The sequence below is a fragment of the Acyrthosiphon pisum genome, chromosome X, assembly GCF_005508785.2.
Source record: "Acyrthosiphon pisum isolate AL4f chromosome X, pea_aphid_22Mar2018_4r6ur, whole genome shotgun sequence".
Lineage (NCBI taxonomy): Eukaryota > Metazoa > Arthropoda > Insecta > Hemiptera > Aphididae > Acyrthosiphon > Acyrthosiphon pisum.
Window position 1 is genome coordinate 53,594,609 of NC_042493.1, and position 22,148 is coordinate 53,616,756.

Consider the following 22,148-nt stretch of genomic DNA (forward strand, 5'->3'; position numbering starts at 1 on the left):
GGCGTCCTCTTAAGTACGCACCTTGTGGAGTCTGCAATCGAACACCTGAAAATATACTGATCGCATAATCACAAGCGTATGTCTCACGTGTGACTCGCTGAATGATCAACGTAGAGCCTATAATTAGTGAAAGCTATTGAGGCTTGCAATTTTCACAGTACTTATCTAATATATTATATTAATCTCATAAGATATTTTTCAGCAAGATATTATAGACGGGCATTTTTGAAGTGAAAACACACATTTCTTACATTCGGCCGAAGATGGGTAATTCAGCTAATAACAATTATTTTACATTTTATATAATAATAGATTATCAACTCCGAGCAGTTTATACAATTGTTTTGAAATACGGATATGCAACGAGACAATTTATATTATTTATTTTCCATGGAAACTGATGAAGATTTCCCTTTGATTGTAGCTCCACATCCTTTTTTTTTAAACATGTCACCTGTAGTGTCGATAGTCTATTATATATTAATCTAATCGATGAGTGACATTGTAAAACAAACAGTCACCTCTGTTCAATACTTTCATAGTTTCGTGTGTCGATGATATTATGTTTTATCATGATATTATACTAATTGTTTAAGGGTTCAAACAAAGTCATAAAAAAAATACTCATCAGGAAGTCATAAAAGTAATTGTAAATATGTTAAAAATCAACTGATCCGTTTATTGAATTTACTGCTATAATTTATTGCCATTATCTAAATCAAAATGTTGTATATAGTTAATCACGTCAGTGCATAGTATATTCATTTCAAAACCAGCGCGTAAGTTTTACGATACGTCGATCCCGATAATGTTTTTTAGTTTAAATTGAATGGTAATAGAAAATAATCGAAAATTTCATTACGTACATTTGTACATTTTAATTGACTGTGACACTATACTAAAGTGTTTCATGGAAACTTACAATTAATATTTAAAAAAACGTATATACAGCACGAACCCTAGGAATATTATGACAGTGAAAACAATTCCAGGTGAAAAATATATTTCAGGCCACTAGGGAGTCCACCGTCGTTGATGGTAAGCTCTATTGCCAACATGAAATCGGGCACAATGGCCTAGTGGCACAACCAGAGGGGGGTCCCCTGATCCAGAACACCACTTCCCCTTGGGACGTTTAGAAATAATTTATGATGAAAGTTTATTTAATCTAGAATATAATATAGATATAGAGAGTCTTCGATTAATGTCGATAAACTCCACTATACATATTATTATATTATATGGTGGGCGTTATTGTTCAATATTGAATCATTACCAGACAATTTCCATAAATCGATAATAATAAATTGTCTTTCCGTGTAACTATGTATGTACTGTAGCCTGTAATGGATGTGTTAAATTTTAATTCAACGATAAATCGTTGGATACGAATAACGGTTCTGAGTGAAGATTTAGAATGTCAGGTATTTTTTAATTTATTTATATTAATCTAAGTAATAAGGTAAGTATTGAACTCCTTTTTGAGTATATAATTCTTAATAAGCGTCAACAATAATATAATAAGCATCGACGTAGGGTAGAAAGGTGATAATATGTTGGTTGTATAAATAACTTATTTTTATCCCACCCACTCCCCTGGCCCTCCCTCAAAAAAAAAATAATAATAAAAGCACCAACTATATTTGATTTGTTACCAAAAACCACCGCTCAAATTTTGAAGCATTTTTTCTGCTAATTCTGCTATTTTTTCCTAACGTGAAAACGAATATATCATAGTAAAACCAACTATATTAGAATATTACATATACCCACCAATAATATGTTATGCTATTTCTTATGATATTTTACTTCAATGATAAAAATAATATTAGGCAATACTTACAATGTATAATGCGGATGACAAAACAACAAGTACCTGAAAACAAGTACAATCAAACATTTTAATTTAATTGTATAATATTATAATAATTATGAACATGCAATATTATAACCTCGTGAATAATAATATATTTACATGTATCTATGCGAATACCTTGTAGGTACTTCGCTGTTTTCATTGCCATCACGACTATAGTATCAATAAAGTTGTTGGTTTTATAAATTTGATGAATTTTTCGTTCTTCATTATACCGGAAAATATGGTGGGTAATGTAAAGATTTTATTAAAAAATGTTCGAAACTAATCTCAAAGTTTCGGAGTTACTGGAACAGTGCACTGTTTCCCCGGGCTGCTGAATTACATCAAAGCAAACTTAATATTATGTACAAATCACATAAAAACACAGTGACTAAGTTTAAAGTTAGTGGAGCCTGTGGCGGAACAGTTTTGTCGAGGCAGTAACATTGAACATGTAACCGATCTTTTTCTGTTATTTTATAAGCACTATAGTAGATATTGTACCTTGTGACTATAGTATAAAACCATCACCAATACCACTATTTTCCACATGCATATTGTATAATATTGCTTAGTTATTTAAACATACCTAATTAATTTATAATTAATACAATAATGAATTATTTATTAAAATAAATAGATACCTACATAATATATTATAGAAAATAAATTATTATTCCTCGAGTCAATAATGAAACACTTCGTAGTTTGATAAGAATATTAGTCATGTGGCAATCGTAGCTCCACTCTGAATTTTATTTTTTTGAGGTTTAAGTATACTTTGTATAGCGGATTCCGAACTACAAAAGCTGGTGTGGTAAACAGTTAATTGCGTCCTACCAAAAGGACCCTCTACGATGACTTCAGAAACCCTATTTCAAGTTTTACCTTCATCCTTATTTTATCGTTTTTATTTAAGAGTAGTCGAGTGAAAATAACTCTTGGACCTAAGGTGGACATTTTTTTAAATTTCCAAACCCATAATATATCCTAACTCGAAACTCTTTAGTATACGGGACACCTGCAGTGTGTAATAATTTAAATAAAACAGCGTTGTTATTCATCATTTTTTTTAAACGATTTCTACTTTTTTTAATTTTTGGCTTTCATACGTAGTCCATACTAGACAATAGACAAATAATTAAGTTTAAGTTGACTATTTTGTATAAGAAATTCTCTAAATATTTCATAAAAGTTAATAAACACAACTTTATTCGTGGACACGCTGTAATTCAAAGTAGCGGATACTTCAGCCACACTAAAAACTTATCAAATACAACGAATATGCGTCCGAAAGAAAACACATTACAGAGTTTTTTCTCAAAGAATTTTAAACATCCGTCAAACAGCCTAGGGACATGCTGCTGTGATACGCATATTTAAAGCAAACAAAAGGGATGAATGTGAGTTGTGACTGACATGAAATATTCAGTTAAAGTGATGTGTATCCAAGTTACTGACAGGAGTTCACAGTTTAAAAAGCATTTTAAGTAACTTTCGTTTTACTCGTTCAGGACCATGACCAACCCTTCGTAAATCGGAAGTATCACTTGACGGTTAGATAATAATTATAAGCTGAAAACACGATTTTAATAACTCCAAGGCAAAGTTGAACGTGTCAATTTTATTTTCCAACTAAGATATAGACGGACAAGTACACAGAGTACCTATATCATAAAGTAAACATAATAATATTATGTAATGTCAGATAATGTGTTGGTACAGTAATGTTGATATAAAGTCAATATTAATAACAAGAAGTTGAGCATGAGGTTGACAATAACAGACTCACATTAATTATACAGAATCTCTACATCCATATAAGCATTATATTTGGAAAACTTTGAAACATACAATTTTCTGTTTTGGGGATCATATGGCATCCCTGTAATTGAGGTACATGATAACAGCTCGTGACTGATTTATATTGATTTAATTTAAACTATTTAAACTATTTAAGTGTTATATTGTAATATTTTATCGTTGCGTGTTATCAATTATATCGTTCGAGTATAATATGCGTTCCCACTCGGTGTGATCATCGAAACTTTTGACCTAGTTCAGATGGCCTGCCACCAATCGTTTTTACATTAATAATGTACACCCCCAATCAACGTGAACTCTGCAACAAAATACACCTCGATATTATACAATTTATAAATTATAAATACATGTAAACATATAAATCGAGTTATCAAATAAATTAGAATAAATTGCATTGTTACGTATACATTGTAATTAGGCTTACGATTATATCGTATATAAGGTAATATTATTTAGTTAAAATAATAACTTCTTTTAATCCAGACAGTCGACAGTCAGATTGTGCTTATACTGTGAAAGATGCTTCTTCCAAAACATAGAGTTATTTGTGGTAACTTTCTGGATGGTTAAAATGTTTTAACAGTCAACAGTTGGTTTTTCTCATACTTTGGAAAATAATATGTATTTGAATCAGGGCTTGCAAACGTTATAATAACATTATATTTGATAAAAATTATTAAAATGTATAAACGTAATTATATAACGGAAAGCGATAATCAAAAATAATTATATACCGCAAAACAAAACATAACGATTAACAAAATACATTACATATCATTGAACAAAACATAACGAAAAATGTAATTTATAGAATATTACTAAACGAAAAATAACGCAAAACGAAATATTTTAAAATCTATTTATTCAAAAGGTCTATTGGCTTCGTAAAAACATTGTATTTCATGCAAAAAATCTAAGAATTGATTATATTATATTCCGTATCCGGACCATTACCTACCCGCATTACTTATTATTTTTAAATTTTATAGGTACCTATTAACACTATTTTAAATAACGATTAACGCAAAATTTGTGTAATTTTTTAATTGTAAATAACATAAAACCGATTTTTTTTTAAATGCAAGCCCTGATTTGAATAACATTTAATTGGTATTATTAATTTATATATCTACAATTAAAAAATAAGTTTCAACTTTTAATTAAACGCATAATAATGGGGTAGTCTCTTAAAACGATCAACTTAATCATAATAAAATCAAACTGCAATAATTTTTTTTTTTAAATTTATACATTTGAATGATATGATATATTTCCCTTATTTTTATATCAATAAATTAAACAACGAAAAAGTCCAAATATGCGGAAAAATACTGAAATTCTGCAGTGGTTATATTATGTCACAAATTCACAAACCGGAAACCAATTTAAACGAATATCAAGAACCAATTACGATATCGTTTTATTTTTGGCATTCAAACTGATACGAATATTATGGTCCAAAAGTTATCGACATATCAAATGTTTAAAATCAAACAACATAATGTCTCGAATATGGTAGGTATCCACCTAGTGCGTTTGGAGGAGTTAAGTAAATAGGGTGTAGGTGAAATGGCTTATATAAGTATAGTATAGCTTACAGTTTTCGAATATGATTTAAAATTAAACTTATTAAACTAATAAATATAGGTATAATTATAATTATTGTAATATTAAAAAAAAAATGTAAATACATATAGCATAAATAATAATCTGAATTAATAACATAATATATTATTGTAAGTATACCTAATTTTTCAATATTATAATATAGTTTACATAATAATTGTCGACGTTATCAAAATTAAAAATCCATTACGTGTAATATATGAACAGATTTTAATAGTTTTGGCGGTACATAATTTGAGCGTTTGACTATCGATATACGTGTATCTACAATAAACAAATCGTATCTTAATTTATTCGGTGCAGACAGTGTTTTGTAATGACTTGATATCAGACATCGACTTACGTCAATAATACGTGTCAAAAGGTGAAATGTATTATCGATACTATGATGCTTTAAATAACGAAAAAAATGTGTTTAATCGGTGTGCGTATTTGTGTAGGGTAAACAGTGGATGGATCACCCACCCTCCGTATAGTAGTTGGCGAGTTTGTGCTTAAACCATAAATGTAAAAAAAAAGTCCTAACCAAACAGTCATTACTATATTATAATAATATATAGTTATTGCTTTAAGCATCACAAAGATAGCAATCGTTAAATTTATAACATATTTACCCATAGCGTGATCGGAGAGAAAGGTCACATAATTTGCCATCGCATTTGTAAGTAAACTTTTGTCTGTTAATAATATATCGTATTAATTATAATGGTTTTATTTTGTTTATTACTTAGTCAAAGACTCATGTTTGGTCGTTATAATTAAATACCTATACCTACATATGTTAATCACTAGTGTTTTTTTTTTCAAAATGTTAGACCAGCGTACTTACCCACATAATTTCTAATCTGTTTTATGGACAAAATTAAATTCTATTAAATGTTAACAATATTATATAAAATGATAAAATGCATTATACTACTATTATAATACATTTTATCAATCAGAATGTTACGCCTCAGTATGGAAATAGTTATGTGTTTATTTGTGTTTTCCTGTGAAGATGGCTTTTAAAATAAACACAATTTACTATACCTATTCTTCATTGTTGTTTCTGACGTGGAACATAAAAGACTCCTTGTCCGGGAGCTCAGACGTAACGATTTTTAAAGGTTTGTAGGTAATAGGTATCAACAATATGAAATTTGACATTTTAACGAAATAAATTTTATGGAAATTACTGTTGGATGTTTTTAATCAATTTGCAAGTTGTCTCGTGTTTAATACTACATTTTGATTTAATACTTTATAATCATGATATTATTGCAAAAAAAAAAACGAGCTTTCGCGTTATACAAATAGGATATTATAATAATATTATGTCGAAGTAAATGTTTATTAAAATACAAACATTCAATTACAAGTATTCGAATACTTAACAAGTCTGCGGTGAACTGATAGGAAATATTCTACTTAATATTGTAGTGGGTACTGCAATACGAAAATACGTCAGATACTCAGATACCTACCTAATATTTTAGCCCAAAAATGACACTCATCTTTTTGAACAAATATGATAATCTATAGTTCCTCTTTTTGCCTAAACATAATTGTATTCGTTTCGCTCACAGTTTCACATTTGATATTATGGGAAGCATTATCTCAAAATTAGTTTAATAAAGGGATTTAACATTACCCAGAGTGCACCTCTACGAGTAGGTAGGTGGCTTCTATTAGGTATACTCATCAAAAAGTAATTGTATGTGTGCTCATTAAAATAATTATTACACATTATTGATAAGTATAATACATTATATTGTAATAAATTATTATGACGACGAAGATAAACGAATATGAAGTCCAATAGTATTCAAAAGTATAATAAAGAAAATTTAACTTGGTATGAGCTTATTAAATCTATAGCACTCAACTATATACAATCATGCATGATTAATTTGTAATTAATAGTTAATTAATCATAAATTAAATCAATATACATAACATAAATTTTTTTAACGACGTCATAACAATTAATGACAAAATTACTTTTCTATATTATATTATAATTATTATAATTCTCATTAACAAAATATACTTTTTAAGCTGCCTCTTCGTGCTTTTTGGGTAATGTTAAATGATTTATCACACTAATTTTGAGATAATGCTTCCCAAAATGTTGAAACATTAAACTGTGGGGGGAAATAATACGATTATTTTTGGAAAAAAAAAAAGAGGAAACTACTTAATATATATCATATTTGGTCCAACTCTATTCGACCGAAGAGGTTGAAAATAGGAAAGTAATATTTGGGTGAAAGGAGCTGTGACCAATATACGATTTGTTTCATACTTATAGTTTTAGTTTTATAATGCCTAATTATGAATAAAGAGTTAAATAATTCAATAAAAAACTGAAAAAAAATATTGTTTTTATATTTTATTTGGTTCACAGTTTTTTTTTCACACATATACATATTATCCATATATAATATAATATGATCATATGGAGGTAACGAGGTTTAAACAAGTTCGAAAGTTTATCATGACTAGGGGACAATGATGCGCAAAAAAGGATTAAATTGGACGAAAGGTCACTCTATGACCACAATAAAGTGTACTATAATTTAATACTTTAATATAGGTACAGTAATTTTGGCATGATTTTACGTGTGTGGTTAAAATCTGAAAAAAATAAGCACTTATTGCACTTAACTATTACATTTTTTAGGTAAAATATAAATTAATAACTATAGTGACAAAATAATATGTTGTTTAATGCGAGTCATCGAGTTTATTTTTGGGATAAAATTACCTGTTATTGCCAAAGACTACGATAATATTATATACATATGCTGTATTGTTTTTTTAAAAGCAGTTGTTTGAAATATTTAACATTAATCATAGAGTAGAACAATAAAACCACAATAAAACTATATAAAAAATTACGTGCCACTGGGAATTTTTAAATTGTTTGTCTACTAATCGTCAGAATATGTTTGACGGTAAGAACTGCAGCATAGTGCAGCAGGTCTTATCAGAAAATGAATATATTTTGTAAACAACAATTTTTTTATAGTAACGAATATATTTCGCAATTTCTTATAATGTACAGTCTTACTCGAGCTACGTAGGTTATTTTATAAAATGCATTAAAACATTTAATTTATATCCCAGCTACCTGTTGTACGAAAATATTAAAATATTACGTATAGATTTTTTTTTATTTAAATTAGAAAATGTCAGAAACGTTGAACGATTTTAACCGAAATTATTTGTAACTGGTGTATTAATGATTTCATTACCTACCTATACATTTATACCTATATAGTATATAGTATAGCCGTACAGGTATGCAAAGAAATTATGTGTTGTCAATGTAAAACAAATTTAAGTATTTAAGTCAATGAAGGCATTAGAAAACGCGTATCACAATATTTTAATCCCGAATCCCAAACAATGACCAGTGACCACGTCAAGTCTGTTTAGTCTATATCATTTACTACTAAATTGAATGAACAAAAATTATTTTATAATCCTCCTTATAGTGTAAGTGCTAAGTACTTGAGCTATATTTAATGCTCATTTTGTATCCCAAGTAATATATTTGAGATAAAATTATTGGATAAAATTATTTTAAATGTATTTAAAATATTTATTTTTTTGATAAAATTACGTTTCATAAATAATTCCAATTAGTGAAAATGTATGCTAAATTATATGTGGATTATCCATTTCACTATTTGCTACTTCAAGAAAGAGTATGAAATAATACATACATAATATTATGATTATAGTTGGGTGTGACCTATGAGTGAAATATTAATTTTGAATTTCTTTGTGAGTATAAAATGTATGTGTTTACTTATCTTTTATTGTTTAACATATTATATTTTTAATAATCACCATTATATTATATTATTTATTACTGTGATCTAATAACCAAATTCAAAAATCTTTACTTAGGTCGTTAAGAGTTATTTATTTTAAGTAAACTTTGTAGGTACCTACTTATATTACCTAAATAATATTTGTTTAAATAGTACACATAATACGACATATACGAGTACCTACATATTAAATATTAATATATTATTAGGTATGTGACTTGAATACATATACATTAAGTAAATAGGTTATACTAATTTTTAAAGGAAATATTTCATTTTGTGTATAATGTATATACAATAGATATACAGTAAAATAAATACCTCAAAATTACAATAAAATAATATTTTTTTCTTAAACATTTGATTTTTTTGATAAAAACAATTCCAAATTATAGTTATAGGCTTAAAAAAGAAATATAATTATATTTGTTTCATGTATTTTATAATTATAGAAGAAATACATAACATTATTTTTAGAAATTAGAAATAGGTACGTCATAAAAATCGAAATCACGCAATATAAGAATGTGATTTTGCTGTGTAATTGTGTAAAGTAATAAATCTTGGATATGTAATATTAATTCAAGTTCCATGTCAAGGTTACTCAGTCGAGAGTCTTCCTACAAACCATTTCACTACCTATAATTTTATATCTTTTCTCAAATTTACTTTTAGTACGAATCGTATAGAATCTATAACTTATAATAAAGTTTTTTTTAATGAAAAAAGGAGAAATTAAACTATAAAATCACCATTTTCAGTAGGTACATAACTAATTTGATGTTTAATCTGTTTTGTAATATTATGATAAAAACAAAAAGCTAGGTGCACTTATATAGAATAGAAATAAACACTTTACACTACTACACGTCTACAGAATCTATTTTGACTAAAATTTTGTTCAAATGTTTGCCTTGGTTTCAGTTGCATAATCATGTAAATACTGCAGCAACTTGTATAATATATTATAACACAGAATGTAGTGTTGGCTTGAATAAGTATACCTATATGATAAATTGCAATTTGGTTTCAAACTTAAGTTAAAATTATTCGACTATTCGTCAAAACGAAATATTTTAAGAAATCTTAAACATAGACTTCAGAGTACATAAATACAAAATATTATATTTTGACTATTTGTTTATGTCATCTAATATTGTGCCTTGATAAAGATGCATAAACATATAAATATTTCAGTGATTTATATAATACTGCTTGTATCACAGAATATATATAGTGTTGACTTGAGAAAGTACCTATATGTGATAAAAGTTTGCAATTTAGTTTCAAATTTAAATTAGGTATTTGATTATTTGTCAAAACAAAATATTTTACGAAATCGTACAGCCTACACTTCACAATACACAATATTATATTTTGACTATTTGTTTATGTGGTCTATTATACTATTATACCTTGATTAAGTTGCATAAACATAATAAATACTGCAGTGATTTATATAATATAGCTTGTATCACATAATTGTATCACATAACTTGAGTAAGTTTATGTGACAAAAGTATGCAATTTAGTTTCAAATTTAATTGGGTATTTGATTATTCGTTAAAACGAAATATTTTACAAAATCTTAAAAATTTAAAACCTTACATTAATATTATGTGTATTGTGTATGTTTATGTCGGACGACCGGTCATCATCAGTCATCGCAATTATTGTACGGAGGTCCTCGACGTCTTTGTTGATCATATTTTAATATTATATCGATAAAATTATGAGTAAATCATGACATAATAATATAATATTGCAGTTTATTTGCGGCCGTAAATCGTCAGTCGTCATCGCAGTCGCAGATGTACCTAATACCTATATAACCGCGCGTGGTTTTACCTATAACCTATATATGTATATATACCTATTGGCTATTCCACGTAGGTACGTGATTATTATTATTAATTGCGATACCTGCTGACGCGTTTTGTAACGTGGCGAGTCGTCGGGATTTGCATTTCATTTTTCGATAAAAAATCAACCATACCGATATTTTTTATTATATACTATGCTGTTACGCAAGTTACAATATTATATATTATTATTATGATATGTTTCCAGTGCGCAGTATTAACATTAATATGGCACGTTCCTAAATCTACACAATAATATCATACCAAAGGGGGGGAGTTAATACTAGTATTAGCTAGTTTAAAAGATTAATTAGTTAGTTTTTTTTTTAATAACTAATAACTTGACTATAGTTTAAGTGACTATCGTTGTAATTGATTAATTTTTCCGGGCTGATTTGACATACAATATACCTATAGCTTTAAACTTTGTTTATAGTCATTGCTATAGCCACTATATCTTTATTGTGTAATCACGCTGTATATATTATAATATACAACATCTTAAAAATGGTGAGTTTTTATTGAAAAAATTTCAATGTTGCACAATCAGTCATTCACTACATGTGAATGAACCAGGCAGAGATTCAAACATCAATAAATTAGGCTCGAGCAAATCAACTTTTTTAACTTAGTTAAGTATGAATTTTTTTTTTTAATGTTTGAAATTACATAATTTTAGTCAACAATGTATTAAGCTTATAAGTTATAAGTCTGAGTTATAACTTTACGTTGACATTAGACTTGAATCAACTTAACGTTTTGCATAATACACACACGGCAGAGGTCCATGGCCGGTCTATAGTGGTAATGTGGTATATTTTTATATTATATTCGTATAAATAGTATTTTATTAACGATGTACTTATGTAATAATAATAATAAGAATATACGTGTCCCATTGTACGAATATACGCCTACCGTTTGCGCATATATTATATATTATAATATTATATCACACACTATAAATTGGGACGAATGGCTCCAAAAATCTATCCATCGATTCCGGTAACGTTTGTAATCATGATGATAATAATATTATAATTAATAATAGTACTACACTGATGGGAGACATATACTTGTCAGTTGTCAAGTATTTTAATGCTTAATCAATAGTTTGTGACTAGTAAACTAATCTAAAACACAAAATATAATAAAAAATACCAAGCATAATATTGCTCAGGTAAATCTATATAATATAATGGGAATTTATGTGTTGAAAATATCCGCTCAATAATTACAAAAATGTGTATGAACAAAAAAAAAATAAAGGAATGTCACCTTGACAAAAATTCGGTTTTGACGAGTAAGTAGCTAAAAGTATTTGAACACTTATTTAGAAAATACTTAAAAAGTACGCTTGTTTTCAACAAGTATGTCAGTAGGTATGTATTATAAAACAGTGGCACGCGTTTCGGCCCGGACACGGTGGTGACGTCGGTGGGCCTATCCCCGTGACATTATTGTTATTATACTCCTGCATCGGATAATAATAATACCTGTTGTACCTACTACGGGCAAACGAAATAAATTGTTATTTCATTATTATTCTTATCTGTCACGGCGTCCAGCGCAATAATATTATACAAACACACATGGGTAATACGCGATAGCAGTCGCTGACAATTTTATTGTATATTATTTTTTTTTTTATCCGCCCCACTGAAATTTATATTACTGCATAGGTACACGTGCGCGCGCGTTCTGCAGTAGCGGGCGTTTGTTGATCGGGCCATCGACGACGACCGGTCACCATAATATCATTATCATCGATACGGCACAAGAAAAACGAAACTATTGTGTTTATAAATAAAAACAGTGATAATATAATTACAACAATAATAATATTGTGTGCACCCGTGTGCTGGCGTACCTACATGGAATCAAAAGAGCCAATAATGTACCTACCTATACTTGATAGAGGCAGGTACCTATAATAATATCTGCAGCGGTCCCTCTCTCCCGGCCATTTGACGAAGGTCAAAATGCATTGGCATGCATTGCCACCGCGACGTGTGACCGCAGTTCGAAATTTCGTCGTCAACACCGGATTCAGTCGGTCGGCTAAAGGTTCAATGAAAACTCCTCCGACATTCGCCGTTCGCTCCGATCCACATTATCGCTGCAATAGCCGTATCGTTGCCGCCGCGTCCGAATTTCACGTCGCTAGCACACTACCTCTACAACAGCAGGAAACGCTCTATCGCAATCGATCCGACGACTCTCCTCAGCACGTGTCCCGCCGCTGTGCCAGTCCGCGATAACCACATCACGATACATAATCGATATCGAGATAGCTGTTGAATGTCATAATATATTTTCGATACGTATATAACATTAACATAAATATCGCGCACATAATATGACATCACGACAGTTGTAATAATCGCCCGACAAGATTTTCGTTTTCGTTTCCGTCGTCCGTCCCGCCGCCGCTTGCAATCTTTCTCTTCGGTCGAGTTTTTTTTCCGCGGTTTTCTCGCAGTTTCAATCCGTCGACCTGTCGTTGTTTCACTTTCGACACGAATTCATCGCCCGTAATACGCGACGTCATTACCCGATACCGGTAACGCGGTGTAATAATATCAATAAAATTACATATTATTATTATAATAAGTAACGACGGTGCCTGCTCGCGTAATAGGCAGCTGGTCTATCCGTCGTGGCCGACGGCGGTCGTGTGTCCGCATAACATACCAATCGCCGACCGGAAGTCCAACCGATCGCGTTTGTCCGACTCGGCGAAAACTCGTACGACACATTGTCGGGTACACAACCTGTGTTGTACACGCTGAACGAAAAAGAAAATCGTCAGCGCCGATCGCTGTCCGTCTGAAAATCGGATTCGCGCCGTCTGACGTTTGCGCGCGCAAATGAAATGCAACAAATTATATTTGGTAAGTAGCCGACGATAGGTGTATAAAATTATATAATATTATGTAAATAATACATTTATCGACCTACCGCAGTGTCTACCTCTATTATTAGGACGTATAATGTATGATTATTATTACGAGACTACTACTCGAGAGACTGGTATTATTATCATCGTGTATGCGGTCAGCAGCAGTAATTGTAACCACCGAGTGGGTTGGACGTATTAGATAAGTGTACTACCTAGGTATCTGGTACATGTTATTAAAAATAAATTCCTGGACGCGATGAAAACGATACACTCCGGTCTTTGAGTGCGGCACGTTTTGGCGGGGAAAAATATTCAAACAATTATTTCCCATTTATAAAGTCACATTCTAACTTCTATCTCCTACTTCTATTTAATATTTATACATACCATGTCTTGATCGTGTAGAATTACGTTGGGTATCGCTTGTATCAGTCAATAGTGCAATATTTGCTACGGAAATTTAATTCCGCGACATTCGTTCAATAGCTATTTGATTAGTAATATTTGAAAAAAAAAATAGAAAAATTCAAACCACAAGTGAGTTAGTATTCAAAAGTGTGTGTGAGAATGTGTGTCAATCGATGAGCAATTGATGTGTAAATTCGTTTCGTAAGTTTTCGTTGCTCAATTTCTGTTCAAAAATCGTCCTCCTTTTTTATATTATTATATACTTATTATGTTATATAAATTTGTCATTTGATTTACTTGTCTAATGTTTTCATATTTCTTATATGAACTATAAAAAACGTACAGACGTACAACGAATCTAATAATATAACGTAATACGTTTAAAATAAAATTACATTTAAATTGTGGTAAAAATATTATGATATTATAAAATTAAATATGTTTATGTTTGCTGTAAATTTAACGTTTAATTATTTTTCTAATCATCCTTGCTGAAGTACAGACTAGTACATACATTAAATTGTTAATTTAGACATTATAATAGACTCGAATAGAGTACTTTATTTTAATTACACAACTAGCTGCAGTCGTTAAAATAATATAAAACTCGTCAAAAAGATAACAAATAAATAAATAACAATAATATTTGTTTTTAAAAGTAGTGGTTATCAATAATAATAATACCAATGAAATAAATGATAACTACTATACTATTTATTTAAGGATAACACTTTCTATTTTTAATTATATACGAACGGAGGCACGGAGCGATTAATGTATAAGTTTTACAATTATGTGGTTTTATTTTTGTTCGTATCTTCTTGTTTAGGAGTAAATATTTTTCATTGAGTGTGGTTACTGGTAACAAATTAGATATAGTTGATACTTTGGGTGTTTAAAGTGAAAAATTCACAGTACTCTCTTCAAAAAAATCGAGAAAATCAAAAAAAAAAAAAAAAACGGAATTATTAACACCAGTTTTCGATAAAATTGATTTTTGTATCTTGTTGTAGGTAATTAAAAAATTAAAAAGTTATATGAAAATGTCAAAAATATTAAGTATACTTTCTTGATATGATAACATTTTCAAAATATATTGGCTCGTTTTGTTCTATTTATAGATACCTATTTGAAATTTTTTTCTTTGTTTTGTTGTTCTTTTTGATTTATGTATAATAACATTTTGGTTTCTATGTCGAAAATCTTGTACAACATCCTTCATAAGTTTTTGTTTCAGTAATTAAAAATATTGAAAATGCAAAATCTCAATTGTTTTTGTACAGACATTTTAAGTTCGAACTTTGACGAAATCAGATAAATAACGATTATAGTTATTTTATTATAATTCAACAAATATTAATTTAAAGACTTGACAATTTTCTTCATATCATTTTATATAAAAATGACATTTTAAAAATATATAAATTGTAAATTAATTTTAAACTATTTACTCTATGATAACCATGTGGTCGGTATTGATACCTAAGTTAGTTCATAATAATTTTTTTATTTGCTATTATATTATCATTATTTTAAAAACTAGTTTTAGTTCAACCTGCAGTATTATTTATAATAATAAAAATCCACTTTAGAAATATAAATATATCATAAAAATATATCCTTAGAAATAGAAGAAACAATGTCTCCGTTCAATTGATTTATCATTGAATTCAAATTTAGCAGTGACCTACTCAATGACAATATAGTTCTCTCGAAAACCAACTAAATAGAAGAAAACATTTTCTTTTAAATATTTATTTCAGACTGATTAAAAGTCTATATTGCGTAAATCAAATCGTTTCGTTTCGTTTCGTTTCCTATCATCATCAAGTTTGCACTTTTTCAGACAAAAATTCTTATACATTTTACATTGATCATTCACCCCATTTTTAAGAATATTGTTCCCGTAGTATGTCGTAGTTATCATAAGTAGACAAGTTCATAAATCAATATTGAGAATTTCGATTTTGGAGATTTAGACGCTCGGAGCAAATGTATGGCCACTGACTGCAATGCGTGGCCGCGAGGGTCAGTTTGTTTGGGTGTAAGTAAAAGTGAGTTATTTCCATATAATATACGTGAAGTACAAAATACGTCCGCACAAGTAATAGTAGTTATATTCCGAACGTTTGTAATATAACTAAACGAGAATCTTCGTTTTCTTGGATTAAATCCAACTAGTACAACGATAATAATTTACGATACTCGTTAAAAACGTTGACATCTGCTAAACATCATGTGAACGGACAAGCAGTGGTTTTGAAATGATATAATATTATATTGTAATCAAATTATTACATATACTGAACAATATTGATGGATAGAAGTTTGGTGAACCATACTGAGATGGGTTAGCTTTATTCGTTCGATAGCTATGAACCTATCTGTAACGTAATGAATTTGACGTAGGAATTTGAGTGTACCCATACGTATTTCGTTCGAACCATGACTGCCAGCGGAGCTAAATGTTCATCCGGAAAGTTGTTAATATTTTTTCGAGGACATATTATTATTATGTTACTGAGAGTTAAAATTCTTTGTTTAATTTGATTGGTTCTGAACGCTTTTAAAAGCAACTGAGAAAATTGAAAAATGAATGACCCGATCGAGTGTTTGATTGTAAATCTGATGTCATACGTGAAACTTTTGTAGCTTTTTTAAATACCTCCAAAATCATAAATATTTTTAACGATTAATAATTGTTGTACTTGAATAGTACTATTATTATAGCCTATATAGGTTGTATATACGCATACATATTTTTTACTTATTAATCTACGCCAATAGTGAATGCTACGAATGTATCTTACAACTCATCTTACAACTATTTATGTGTATACGAGTAATAAGAAAAATTATGGTTAGAGGTAATTATTTCTAAAAGTTCAATACTTAATTATTATTTTATTGACTGTGTATTTTTAAATCATGTGCTTCACTTACATCGACGTAAAATAATATAGGTACCTACTTATTGGTTATTGCAATTTTTTTTTATGATTTGCTAATTTTTTTTTTTCATTGGATATCTGAGCAGATTTTAGTCAGTAATAGTATTTGGCCAATTTTTAGAATAATAATTAAAATTGTAAAAATATTTTCAAAAGATAAAATTCCATTAAAAAAAAAAAAAACAAAAATTTAATTTATCTTTGTATTTTGAAAAAATACTACTGTCTTCAAATCGGTTTTGAACTGATAAAATACGAGTATAATAATTATTGAAACTTAATATTATGTTGTGAACATTTTGTTTTTAAGTCATTATATTAGTAGTACAAAACAGAATTGTATTTCTAATGCAATAATTATTTAAATAAGTTAAATAATTATATTATATTATACGATTTAATACTACGAGACCACTAATATAAATATGTATGCTCGTTAGATGTATAATTTTTTCCAAAACATTTTTCATTTTAAGTACGTAATAATGATACGGACAGCAACGTCTACCTGTAAAAAATAAAGCTTAAACATTTTACGTCTTTATAAGACTTCTCTATTTATTTTGGAGTTTATCCCATTGAAGTGTGTGAGAGGGGTGGTCGATCGCGTCATAGTTTCCGTAAAACCTGATTAATTAGTAAATATTGATTTTCAACCAAAAAACTACGACATATCGGGTGTTTCTTTTAACAGTAAGCAATCATGATCTCGGAATATATTATAGTTTTTGAAAATATTTTTTTTTACATAATTATATGTAACGTTTTGGAAAAAAACATTATTATATTTATTCTTTTTTATTATTATTATTTTTAATTTTTACTTCTTCGAATTAAAATATTAGTAACATACATATTGAATTTCATACTTCGTATAAGAATACAATTTGAGAATTTCGTAAAATAAAAACCTCGATAAAAACAGACTTTTGATCTATAATCGTATACATAACAACTTAAGTATACCAATATTTACTGTTTAGGTGAATGGAGTATTGCATAATTGGACCAACATTTTGCGAAGAATACTTATACATTTAACTTATTATCTATTCCTACAAATTTGAATTTTGGTTTTTAGACATATAAATACATATTTTACAAAAAATATTCTGCTTCGGATCAACTAGATCTCATAGTTGATTAATTGTAAGGTGTCATTCTAAAATATAAAACTCTAAAACTTATAACGATAAAAAATTGTAAATACTTTTTTTTTTATTCGAAAATGTTGTTTTTATAATGACTTTAAATTGTGTAAACAAATATTTTCAAAAAACCTTGATATTTATCTCTACTACTAATGAATGCGTTTACTGTTAAAAGAATTACCCTATTTATAATCACCCTAATGGGTGACTTTCCAATCTATATTGAAATTGTTTACATACAGAGTGATCAATCGAGCGACAGATCACTACTACTGTATCGTTAAATTAATATACAAATGTATTTCAATTTCGGAATATTTAAGTATACTCAAAGAGCGTAATATTTTCAAATAATTCAGTCATAAAAACAAATCCAAGTTGCAAAAAAACTATGGTCTTGATTAGGTTTAATAATAAATGAATAAAAATAATTATTAATAAACTAGAATTTCAATAAACGCATAACCGAGATAACAAAAAAAAAAAAAAAACAGGGAAGAGAATGGTCGGTGAATCACCCTGTATATACTATGCGTATGTAATTTATTATATAAGTTGTCTGCTTGCACGCTCGTTTATAATACGCGTCTAACGGATTTCTTTCACGTACTCTCGCGCGGGCTCAGCCGGTGCTACTATTGCCGAACCCGTCTGGTCGAGCGTGTTGCCCAAGAAAATGTGGCGCCTGTCCATACTTGGTTGAGTCCGATTGGACCGCAGTCAAAACAATACCACTGCAGCAACTGCTGCACCGTTTATTACTTCATATTATATTATTATTTTTTATCATTATCATTATAAAATTAGGACTGTTATTTATTGTGATCGTGGACGTATCAAAATCGATTTTTGGGTTTTGTGTTACCTACCGAAAAGCGAAAACGTAAATATATTCATTTGCGTCGAGCGCGTATACACAATATGCCATAATATTATGGCCGAGAACGAGTTTAACGTTTTACAACGTATAATGTTTACGCTATATAGATAATATTCTTTTAAACATAGGTACCTACTTCTTTGAAAAAAAAAAAAAACACTTTTCTGAGCTGTGAAAAAATATTGAAAAGAAGCACCCACGGCAGCCTACAAATTATTACTATAGGTAGGTACTACTTCGTTTAACTTGCATTGCTATCCAAAAACGAAGCAGTCGCGTTAAAAATATCTATGTCAGCTTAAGCTTTTCCATTTTGAGACAAGACATTTATCTAAACCAGTTTTTGAATAGAATCATTTTTTCGAATGTAATTAATTATAATCACTGTTTAAAAGTTAATAAAAGCTAATATAATCTACTCATTAATTTTAAATACTCTACCATCTATATTTAGTATTTACGACTCATATTACACTTAAATCAGGGCTAGCATTTTGAAAAAAAATTCCGTTTTATGTTGTTTACAATTAAAACTGCACACAATGTTTGCGCTTATTTTATCTTATTCAACTTTTGCGTTTATCGTTATACAGAATTAAAACGTTATCCAAGTTTTGCGTTTATCGTTATTTAAAATATTGTTAATACCTTTTACCTAAATTAAAAATAATAACTAATGCGGGTAGGTATTGGCCCGGATACGGAATATAATATAATCAATTCTTTGATTGTTTATGCATGAAATAAATGTTTCTACAAAACCAAGAGACTTTTAAATAAATAGATTTTCAAATATTTCGTTTTGTGTTATTTTTCATTCAATGTTATTCTATAAATGAAGTTTTGGCGTGATTTTTCGTTTAATGCTTTTCTATAAATTACATTTTGCGTTATGTTTTGTTTTGCGATGTTTAATTATTTTTGATTGTCGCTTTCTGTTATAATTGCGTTTACAAATTTCAATCGTTTTTTTTGTCAAATATAATGTTATAATCACACGTTGTTATAACACTATGGAGTGCTTATAAGTAATGTGGAAACGAACTAAAGTTCTCTATTGAGATTTTCAAAAACAATACAAACAAATTTATTGATGATGAAAACGATGCGACCACTCTGTATTATAGTAGTAATACCCTAGTATTACATAGTCGGTACAGTTGTGGTTCGGTATATACGTTATGCGAATACATAGATATCAATAGTAATAATAATAATAATATACACCTAAGCATAAAAATAGCACAATGGTAATAACAAAAAATGTACTACCAAAGTATTGATTCGACTCAGTTTACGCCTTGTTGGATTTTCCGACCACGATCGTTTATCAAACCGCTATTGGATGTTTCACCTCCGGTCGTTAATTATCTCGAGAAAACCCGGCCGCCCAATGCTGTGCGGGTGATATTTACTCTTTTAACTGGAAAATGCATTTGTTGCAATATGTACACACTACACATACGTCACGCCGTGCGCAAACAAAATATGTAGGTATATAATATCTAAATAAAATTATATAAGAACATTAAAAAGAAGACAATATACTTATTAGGCCTACGAATTAAAGCGCCCTTTGCATGGTTTAATACATAGGTAGAACGAAGATCATGATTATTTTGATTGAAAAGACATGCAGGGAGCAATGTTTTTGACAACACTTCAAAGTGTAGGTACCCAATTGAGTTTTTATTCTTTTTCCGAATACGTTTTTGCGTTTAATTATTGTAATATTTTAATACTTGTATGCTATTACTTTCCAAAATGTCATAATTATTATTTTTTAATATTTTTATACTGGATGGTTCACCAAGCATGATCGTCCCCTTTTTTCTTCAATAATGCAGTTATTCAAAATCTGATTTTTAGAATTTTGAAATATATTTTTGAAGACAATATTTTTCAAATTATTAAGATTTTTTGTTCTATTTATAAAGTTTTCCGTAGAGATAGCAAACTTTTATTTTTCAAATGAGAAAACCTCCTTGTTTTTCTATAAACTTTTTAATGGATACATTTTTGAAAATAATGACGCATCAAAATAGTAGTTAAAATGAAAATAGAATAGTTTTTGAGTTGTTTAACTTTGTGTTCTAACTAAGTATAATAGGTCCACGATAATGGGTTTGGAATATGTGATGGTTATGTGAATTGAAAATTGTAGTAATTAATATCAATATTATAATAAATCGTTAAAATTGGTCGAAGTATAATATATATATATAATATATGATAGATCCAATATAACATGTATTTTATACTTTTGAAAACCATAGTAGGTACCTACCTATATAAAGATTTTTTTAACAGAAAACTACACGTTCAAATATTTAAATAGGTATATCAAAATTAATTATCCACTTACCTAATAATTTCCAATAAAAAAAGGGTGGTTCTCGTTTGAAAAACAGAAGTTTTACAACACCACTAAAGTATCCTTAAGTAGTATGAAAAGTCTCGAGAATTTGAAAAAATAGTTAGGTAAGGTATATTTATAAGTTTCAAAAATCAGAATTTTAATATTATCAAATGAAAAAAAATAGAGACAAGCTGTAACCTGTAGTGTGAATCACCTTGTATATTATATAAATCAGTTGTATGCATCACCGATTTTAAAAGACTATCGTATTTAGAATTTTCGTTTGGAAGAAATTACAAAAATTTGAGTGTTTTTTTTTTTGCGTTTACACAACTCTATTTTCGGTATTATCTAGGTATATAATAATGATAAACGATAGTATAATAAATACAATTATTAGCAGTGCGGTTGTCACCGGCATTATATTATACTTATACAAACGGTCTGTCCCAATAAAACACGCGTGTATTTCATTCGTACATAGGTCTGCCGAGTTGTGACGA

General features: G+C 28.9%; 1 protein-coding gene across 2 annotated transcripts in view; it reads left to right on the forward strand.

Annotated features, from left to right (window-relative positions):
* LOC100169440 (scavenger receptor class B member 1) overlaps positions 1-22,148 on the forward strand; it is a 132,521-nt gene that overhangs the window by 68,324 nt on the left and 42,049 nt on the right. The window contains exon 1 of one of the 2 annotated variants that reach the window (XM_001947498.5): positions 12,803-13,888. The exons of the other annotated variant lie outside the window; for it this stretch is intronic. Coding sequence (XP_001947533.2) covers positions 13,870-13,888 — 19 coding nt within the window. The 5' untranslated portion in view covers positions 12,803-13,869. Of the gene's footprint in view, positions 1-12,802; positions 13,889-22,148 lie in introns of those variants that run through there. 2 annotated transcript variants of the gene reach the window in all.